General features: G+C 45.1%; 1 protein-coding gene across 1 annotated transcript in view; it reads left to right on the top strand.

Annotated features, from left to right (window-relative positions):
- The first annotated feature begins 1,430 nt into the window (after nt 1-1,430).
- LOC147678847 (uncharacterized) overlaps nt 1,431-10,069 on the top strand; it is an 86,602-nt gene continuing 77,963 nt past the window's right edge. The window contains exon 1 of the mRNA XM_086945760.1: nt 1,431-1,523. Within this exon, the coding sequence (XP_086801886.1) occupies nt 1,431-1,523 (93 nt within the window). The remainder of the gene's footprint in view (nt 1,524-10,069) is intronic.

Below are 10,069 nucleotides of genomic sequence, written 5' to 3'. Positions count from 1 at the left end.
TCAGCTTTATACTCCTAATCATCCGCTGAGTTCAGCCCATTGAACTTACGGTTCTCAATATTTTGGCCCCACAATACGTTTTGTCATGTAGTTCCCACTAATCTGTCGGACCTGCACATTTGTTGGACAACATAAACTTTGGGCGAAGTGCCTAGACTGATTCCGGGATTCCCCACAGGGTATGTTGGCCTAGAGACCAGCTAGCTCACTGTGCCACCTTAAGCCCCCTAACCTTACCAGGGATCAAATGGTGTCTGACCACCACTGAACAGGACAGCCCTGACCCCTCTGGGATCATGGAAACTGTTCCGCACCCTTTCGCTGAGTCACTCGTTCGTACCTGCCCTCAGAACAATATACAGAATACACAGTGGGACATTTTCAATATATTTATTGAACCAACGTTATTCTTGTATTGCATACATGTGCTGCGATAATCAGTAGACGGAAGCAGATGAAAGTGTTTACAGGCACCAAATGAGTAAATAGTAGGTACAGCTCTACCGTGGTGGTAGAACTGTGTATAAATGCAGGCATATAAACAAGGTAGCAATCAGGCGTACCCCTACCATGCAAACCCTACTCTAAGTGTAGCTAGATTGTGTGTAGGTGTAAAGCCAAGAATCTCCCCAAGGGATGATCCAACCCATTACCTGGCGGGAGAGAATGAAGGACACCGTCTTGGTCAAAAACTGGACACCCCTCACAAGATGTCAGACCGCTGCGTGTTGAAGTCTCATCATGCAGGGGCCTCCGTGTCAGCTGAAGTGCCTCCTCTGCTAATCTATTGGGATGCTCTTTATTTATAATAGAAAGCAGCCTTGCAATGTTTGTTGTAGATTAGCTATGTTGTGGATCTGTAGATAGCTCTGTCGCCCCGTGGATTTGTGCATAGTGCCTAAGGAGGCCTTGTACATGATGTCCGAGGCCTCGTGGTAATATTGTGCAAAGCTACATCTGCAAACAAAGTAGTTTCAGAGAAACTAATCCAACATTGTCATGTATGCAGATATGTGCCAAAGGTCATGGTAGAAATGTTATTGTGAAAAAGAGGACAATGTATGAAATGAGCAGCTTCGCTAAATGGGCCGAACCCAGGAACATAACACATACTCCTCATTCTAAGGGTCATTATACATATCAAAGCTATAGGAGAGCCAATAGGCCATAACTCAAACTAAAGAAGGGCTACAACCACTTTAAAATGAATCTAAAAGCAAGCTTTCCCTTAAAATATTCATAAAGTCATTATAATTAGTTGAAGTATTCAGAAAGTCACGGTGCTTAGAGAAATAAAACAAAAACTGTTGATCCATTTTCGTTTTGTTTAAAAAAAAAAAGGCCAAATGGTTACCACCACACGGAAAAGCCAATTGCTTAGGTGTTCCGAGTGGTAGACGCAGCAATGATGTTTCTATAGACCGCAGACGATGTTCCCAGAGGCGCACATCGAAGCAGGTGTGAAGAGCAAAGGTGATTCCATCCAGTTTCCACAGCAGCCGCTGAGGGAGGGAATGCATCCTGTAAGCGTATCGTAGAGCCAGCGTCCATTCTACTAGGAGCCATAGCATCCCAGGGTAGCACGAAGAATGCATTCATCATCCATGAAATACGCAGGGGACAATTATACCCATGGGCCTTTAAGGGGTCCTTCAATACATCTATGTCCATTGGCGCAACCAGTTGTGATCCTAGGCATAGATCCAATATGCATTAATGGCTGCAAAGCAGGCAGTATAATGCAGGTTTTACACAGTAAAGCCAAACAGGCCTGAAGGACAAGAACCAGTGCTCATTTAGTTCTGCAAGCTGAGATGTGCCAGAGCAATGTACCATGGGTACACAGACAAAATATCGAGTTTTAAATATCGATATACAATAATATCGAAGTTTAAATATCGATGGGACAAATATCGAAGGTAAGTAATATCGACAGTCTTAATATCGATATTAGTATGATATCCGTAATATCGAAGTTTTAAATATCGATGTCAATAATATCGAAATAAATAACTTCGATGTTACTAATATCAATTTTTAAATAAATTTAGTGTATATTATATTGTATTTATTATGTTTTATTATTTATTTTTAATGTAATTTAATTAAATATTGTCTTTTACTACTGTAGCGGGTTGTGGGTTTATAGGGGAATAGGGTGGGAAGTAATTTAATAATAATTAATTAATTAATATATGTTTGTACATATTTTAATTAATAATTAATTGGTAATTAATTTATATTAATTAGTTAATTAATTAATATAATTTTGTACATATTTTTAATTATTAATCAGTTGGTAATTAATTAATATTAATTAGTTAATTACATTAATTATAGTAATTTTTTTATATATAATTTTTTGTTGTTCTTAATTAATTAATTGGGAAAAATAATATTAATTATTAAATTAAATTAATTACAGCTAATGTGCTAATATATTTACTTTATTGTCATTGTTAATTAATAATTAATTGGTAATTAAATAATATTAATTAATTTTGGGTAAAGGAGTATTTTTAGGGTTCAGGGTCAGTTTTCAGTTTTTGGGTAAAGGGGTATTTTTAGGGTTCAGGGTCAGTTTTCAGTTTTTGGGTAAAGGGGTATTTTTAGGGTTCTGGGTCAGTTTTCAGTTTTTGGGTAAAGGGGTATTTTTAGGGTTCAGGGTCAGTTTTCAGTTCTTGGGTAAAGGGGTATTTTTAGGGTTCAGGGTCAGTTTTCAGTTTTTGGGTAAAGGGGTATTTTTAGGGTTCAGGGTCAGTTTTCAGTTTTTGGGTAAAGGGGTATTTTTAGGGATAAGGGTCAGTTTTCAGTTCTTGGGTAAAGGGGTATTTTTAGGGTTCAGGGTCAGTTTTCAGTTTTTGGGTAAAGGGGTATTTTTAGGGTTCAGGGTCAGTTTTCAGTTTTTGGGTAAAGGGGTATTTTTAGGGTTCAGGGTCAGTTTTGTGTTTTTGGGGTACAGGGATATTTTTAGGGTTCAGGGTCAGTTTTGGGTTTTTGGGGTACAGGCGTACAGGGTAAAAACAAAAAAAATTACATTAAATCAATTTAATAACCTTAAAAAAAAAAAAATTACATTAAATTATTAAGTGTTTTATTTATTTTAAATGTATATGTATTAGTTTTAATTTTGTTGTAATATTTTTATTTAATATTTGTAAAATTATATGTATTTTACAATTATTTTTACATTATATTAATACATTTGAAAAAACAATATTTTTAATTCCGATATTTTTGTACTACGATATTATTTTTTCGATATTTTTGTACTTACCTTTATGAAGATATGATTCCGATATTTTTGATGTCGATATTTTTGTTCCGATATTTTTGTATTTCGATATTCTGTCTGTCGATATTATGTCAGACATTCGTACCATGCGCTCACAGCACCATAGCACAAGCAGTGCTGTCTCCATTCCGGGTTGAACTGGGACGTCCATTGCGGAGCAGAAAAATGTAAATCGGGATTCCCACCACAAGTAGCAGGACAAGCAGGGGCCCTCCAAAACTGCTTCTGAACACGTAGTGTATGAAAGATGGTATACCTCAAAAAATCTCTAAAAGGTGCTAACCAGTCCAGAGCTGATCCATTTAAAAAAGTGCACTATTCCCTTTGTATCAAACATATAAAAGATACAGTGGACTAGCTTCCAAAATTCAGCAGGAAGTCAGTGTGGAGTAGTGTCTGCATCTCTACTAGGACCTTGCAACATGGAGATCAAACGTCTCTCTAGCTGAAATTAAGGCCATATCTTTTTGAAAAAGCATGGCTTTCAGTGTGCTCAGAAAATCAACGCGTATGTTCGTAACATTTATCGATGGCCACAGCATTGCCTCCCTAACTGTGCGGGCAGGTGGAAACAGTACTTGTGTGCAACAACTGGCTATGGACTTAACCGTCACCAGTGAAATCAGCCCCCCTGCCTCCCCCCCCCCCCCATGCCCCTCAGCAACACAGATATTCTACATTAGAGAGTGCTTCTGTGAGCTGTTTAATCTGTGTTTACTAGGGACTGTGCACTTCGTTTTTTGGCCAGGGGAGGGAGTAAAGTTTTATTCAAACAGTATTGTTAGATTTCAACTTAGTGAGGCCTTTACTTGCAGACGTCCAAAGTGTGGATTGAGCCTGTCTGTCTCCTAGGAGATGCTGAACAGGATAAGCAGCTTCCAACTCCCTGGCCAGTAAACCTTGTCTGAGGTCGGTAGGACCGTATAAGGTCTTCTAGTGGTTGGTACATGTGTACACTGATTGGTGGTTGTATCTGGTGTTTCTATTGGATTACGGTTAGTGTCCTCATTGGTTGGGTATTTGAGGGTTCTGATTGGTTTCTGGGTCTGTGATTCAATCAATGTAGTGTTGGGACTAGGGCTAGGGTTAGGATTTCTATTGGAAGTAGGGACTAGGGCTTCCTATGTTATTGGTTGTTGGGAGTAGGGTGGGACTAGGGCTAGACCTTTAATTGGAAGTAGCGATTAGGGCTTCTGGTGTGATTGTTGCTGGACTAGTTGTGGGACTAAGAGTAGGGTTAGGCTTTCTATTGGCAGTAGGTGTGAGAAGTTGGGCTGGTATATGATGCTCACTAGTTCTAGTTATCACCTTGTACCATGCCAAGCAACCCTTATGATGAATGGTTGTAAGTCAACCTTATAGACCAGCTATCCTAGTAGCGTGGACAAAGCAGTCTTAGGCTAAACTCTGAAAGGCATGTGAATCAAGCTGTTTTACCATACACAATCCCCTTGAATACCAAATGAAAGGACACCACACAGATATATATTGAAAATATATATATATTTATTTACTAAAAATATCCCCTATACTCTTTATGAGCACAGAAGCAAATGCGTTAAAACAAAACACAGTTTAAATATACAAAAGTTGCACAATATGGATGAGCCCTAGGGGCCACCTAAACCATATACTAAATAGTGGTATAAGTACCACGAATCGAAAAGGAAGTAGGCCTAGGGCCTGGGGAATCGCTGGAGCTGTTCGGGACTAACAGTGAAGAAGTCGGGAAAGGCCTGCGGGACTCGGGTGCAGCCCTTAAAGCACACGCATGCACCAATGCAAAGTCAATGGTGCGTAAAAGTTACAAAGTTAGTGAAAAGGGAACCTTCCGGATGACCTAGAACCTAGCAACATGGAACATAGACACTAGAGGTGTATTGCTACACAGGGGCACTGGAGTGCCAGGTTTACATCACCCACAGGAAGAAGGTGCATATGTCTCAAAGTGTGTCGGGTTTCGTCTCGCTGGTCTATGGAGCCTATAAATGAAGACGCTGCAGGCGGGCCGTCGTGGAGAGTTCTGGTGGATCCAAGGGTGGATCTGAAGAGGCGAAGACCTGAAAGCAGAGGGGACAATCTTCAAAGTCACTAGCCAGTGACGACCGTGGAACCAGGATGGAACCAGGCGATGTCGGGAGCAAACAGGCGAAGAGGTGAAGATTGTCTCTGCGCCCACGTGGACATGAAGAGGTCGAGGACATCCAGGCGTTAGTCACGAGCTGTCCCACAAAGGCTCTAGCTGATGGCGGTATCGGCTTCTTGATCGGAGCAAACAGGCCTTGGCTAATGCAAGCCACGCAGGAGACGATGCAAGCTTCTCACTCAGACCAGCAAGGTCAAAGGGGGTGCTCCTTTTTACAGGAGCGAGGGTCAGTCTGGAGCAACCAGACCAGCAGTGTAAATGTTGGATTTCGTTGCCAAGATGGCCACTAGACAACAGACTAGTAACCGGGATGGCGCGTCGAGTGGCAAAATGCAGAAGGGTCCCACGCAGATCGTGGAGATGCTGGGGGGCTGATCTTTGGTGCAGATGCTGCTCAGTGGTGGGGCTTCTCAAACCCAAAAGCACAGCATCGAGGGTGCCTCGGATGCTGCGCAGTCAGCTTCTTGTGGGTCTTTCAAGATGGCCGGTCCCACCTCTCTCGGTGCCTCCACGAGTCTCTTCTTTTCAGGGACTGTGGATCGGGCTCTGAGATGTCTGAGAGTCTGAGTTTCGTCGGGCTCTGGGCTCGGGCTCCGGCAGGAGGCGGCGGCAAATCAGACGTCGAGTTGCTGGATGGTGCCTGTATTCACAGGGTGGTCACTCCCTGGCCACAAGGGAGATGCTCTCAGTCTTCTGTGCAGCAGAATGTCGAAGTCCAGTTTTCTTCTTAGTTTCAAGTCGAGTTCAGGATGATCTGAAGTCTTGGGACACAGCTCCTACTCTTATTCTCAATCTGGGGGCTGGATCACCTGCTAGGTCCCTCCTCTGGGTGGGACCTGGAAGGGGGGCGGTTACACCCCCTTTCCTTTGTCCAGCTCCGCGCCAGGACTGGGGCTGGAAAGCCCCAGCACCGGTTTGGACTGGCTTATGCACGGGGACACCTTGTGTGCCCCAGGCATGTCTCATTCTATTCAGCCCTATCCTACCCAATACACAAAATCCTGTCTGTGGTGGTGCTCGCAACTCCCAAAGCAGGAACCTTTTGTCCAAGCCTCCCTCGCTGGAAGGACTCCCAAGAGCAGGAGGTCAGACTTGTGTCTGTGGTGGCAGCGTCCATTTTGTGATGCTGAGGCTCGAGTTAACTTTAACCGGGGTTCAGGTTATGTACATGTCGTGTCCCTCTAGAAGGGTGGAATGCTACCCCCGTCGCCAGAATTGGCAAGGGGGTAGTATCCCAGTTCGTATGACACCTTACTCGACATGTTTTGATAAAGCCAAACCAAAGTTAGCAAATAACCGTGAGGATTATAATGCACTTAAGAGTATATGGTATGGCAATATCCCGGAACAGCTAAGAGAGTTGTTCCTGACAGCTGCAGATGGGCTCAGCTCGTGCCAGAGCACCATCTCACATGAAACCAAGCACTCTGCCTCCAGGATTGTCGAGGCCTTCCATAGGAGTGGCTTATAGGTTAACATGTGTCCAGATAGGTTTAGATATAGGTATACTATATCTAAGTAAGAGGTGATTACACCAACGTACCCCAGCTGATTGATCAGCCAGTTGTGTCAAATGTGGAGGCCGGGCCAGGGGTGGCACAATACATGCTGCAGCCCCTGGTAGGCCTTGGATGCACCTATGCCCTGGGTACCTGGGGTACACTGTTACAGGGGCCTATAAGGTGAACCAGATCAAATTCGTAATGCACCTAGAGTGCATTGGCATATCATTTAGAGAGAGAACAGCAGGCTGTGGCTCTGATTAGCAGGCCCACAGCCACATTACGTCATAAACCAGTGAAGCAAAAAACAAAAATTTGGGGTGACCATAGGATAGCAGACCCTACTCTCCTACAGTAGGGACTAGGGCTTCCTGTGCCATTGGTTGCTTGGTCTTGGATTGGGACTACTGGTAGATCTAGGGCCTCTATTGGACATAGAGATCAGGGTTTTTGAACTTATTTGGTGCTTTGACCAGGGCTAAAATTGGCTGTAAGGTCCTGGTCCCCTATTGGTTTGAGATTTTAGGGCTATTGTTGTGATTGGATAGTGTTAGGGCTACGGTTCCCATTGGCTGAAGGGGGTCACCTGATCACTAGGGCTATAAAAGGCCAGGGTTAGGGCGTCTCGGCCCGGGCCTCAAGGCTAAGGGCAGAGAGGACAAGGGAAGTTGCCTGTTTGAGCCTGTTCAAGACTGGACGGGACCAGGGCCAGAAATGCTGCCCATCAACCCATTTAGCAATACCCAGCCCACACCATCCACATCCATAAAGTTATGGTACTTATGGATCTATATATTTATCACTTTCTTTTAATTTAGCATTTCCAATGCATTACCCGATTCCTCAGCCTATACTTCTATCAATATATCCTCTACATCCACTCTCATTCATTCCAAACCCTATACCACTATGATCCCCAAAAAACCCTTTCTAGACTCTCTCCTACTCTAACCTTCCTTGCATCATCTGACACCTCTTTTACTATACCGATCCCCTAAAACAAACCTTTCTTAACTCTTCCCTCTGACTCCTCCCCTCCACAACCGCATTTTACTCATCCAAAAGCCTCCTCCTGCTGCTAAAAACAAAAAAAAAACAAAAAAACATCTTTCACTCTTTTATCCCTCCACTATCCCTTTCAATCAAAATGAACAGACTAACATGTTCACTTCTCAAATTCCGTATTCAACTATACTAATTCACCACTAATGCTTTATGGGTTCCGGAGTGGCGTGCTACTCGCCAGAAAAGCGCTTCAACACCCATCAGGGGTAACAAGTGCTATATGAATGCAAACCTTTCTTCCCCTTTTATCCCTCCGCTATCCTTCTCACTCCAAAAAACTGACTAATATCCACCACTGAAATTACTTCATATTTCAACATATTAATTCAACACTAATCCTTTAGGGGCTTCCTGAATAGCATGCGTCAACACCCCATCAGGGGTAACAAGCGCTATATAAATACAAACCTTTTTCCTCCTCTATCCTTCTGCTATCATTCCAAATTCAAATAACTGACTAACCTATCCACCACTTAAAATTTACTTGCATGTTTCACTATACTAATTCAACACTAATCCTCTATGGGTCTCGGAGTAGCGTGTTACTCGCCGAAAAAGCGCTTCAACACCTCGTCAGGGGTAGTAGGTGCTATATAAATGCAATTACAATACAATACAATACTAGTGACCAGACTCAGAGCACACAGAGATTGCGGAGGGCAACCGAGAGAGTCACACTAGTGACCAGACTCAGAGCACGCAGAGTATGAGGAGAGCAGCCGAGAGTGGGGCACTAGTGACCAGACTCGGACCGCACAGAGTATGCGGAGGGCAACCGAGAGAGTCACACTAGTGACCAGACTCAGAGCACGCAGAGTATGAGGAGAGCAGCCGAGAGTGGGGCACTAGTGACCAGACTCGGACCGCACAGAGTGTGCTTAGGGCAGCCGAGAGAGGCACACTAGTGACCAGACTCAGAGCACACAGAGTATGTGGAGGGAGCCGAGAGAGGCACACTAGTGACCAGACTCAGAGCACACAGAGAATGAGGAAGGCAGCCGAGAGAGGCAGACTATTGGCCAGACTCGGAGCACACAGAGTGTGCTTAGGGCAGCCGAGAGTGGGGCACTAGTGACCAGACTCGGACCGCACAGAGTATGCGGAGGGCACCCGAGAGAGGTACACTAGTGACCAGACTCAGAGCACGCAGAGTATGCGGAGGGCAGCCAAGAGAGGCACACTAGTGACCAGACTCGGAGCACACAGAGTATGAGGCGGGAGCCGAGAGAGGCACACTAGTGACCAGACTCAGAGCACACAGAGAATGAGGAAGGCAGCCGAGAGAGGCAGACTATTGGCCAGACTCGGAGCACACAGAGTGTGCTTAGGGCAGCCGAGAGTGGGGCACTAGTGACCAGACTCGGACCGCACAGAGTATGCGGAGGGCACCCGAGAGAGGTACACTAGTGACCAGACTCAGAGCACGCAGAGTATGCGGAGGGCAGCCAAGAGAGGCACACTAGTGACCAGACTCGGAGCACGCAGAGTATGAGGAGGGCAGAGAGAGTCACGCTAGTGACCAGACTCGGAGGGCACAGAGTATGAGGAGGGTAGCCAAGAGAGGCACACTAGTGACCAGACTCGGAGCACGCAGAGTATGCGGAGGGCAGAGAGAGGCACGCTAGTGACCAGACTCGGAGGGCACAGAGTATGAGGAGAGCCAAGAGAAGCACACTAGTGACCAGACTCAGAGCACACAGAGTATGAAGAGGGCAGAGAGAGGCACACTAGTGACCAGACTCAGAGCACACAGAGTATGAGGAGAGCCGTGAGAGGCACACTAGTGACCAGACTCAGAGCACACAGAGTATGAAGAGGGCAGAGAGAGGCACACTAGTGACCAGACTCAGAGCACACAGAGTATGAGGAGAGCCGTGAGAGGCACACTAGTGACCAGACTCAGAGCACACAGAGTATGCGGAGGGAGCCGTGAGAGGCACACTAGTGACCAGACTCGGAGCACACAGAGTATGAGGAGGGCACCCGAGAGAGGTACACTAGTGACCAGACTCAGAGCACGCAGAGTATGCGGAGGGCAGCCAAGAGAGGCACACTAGTGAC

This window comes from Lissotriton vulgaris, chromosome 12, assembly GCF_964263255.1.
Source record: "Lissotriton vulgaris chromosome 12, aLisVul1.2, whole genome shotgun sequence".
NCBI lineage: Eukaryota > Metazoa > Chordata > Amphibia > Caudata > Salamandridae > Lissotriton > Lissotriton vulgaris.
The sequence above is the reverse complement of the archived record's forward strand: the minus strand, read 5'-3'. Positions and strand labels throughout refer to the sequence as shown.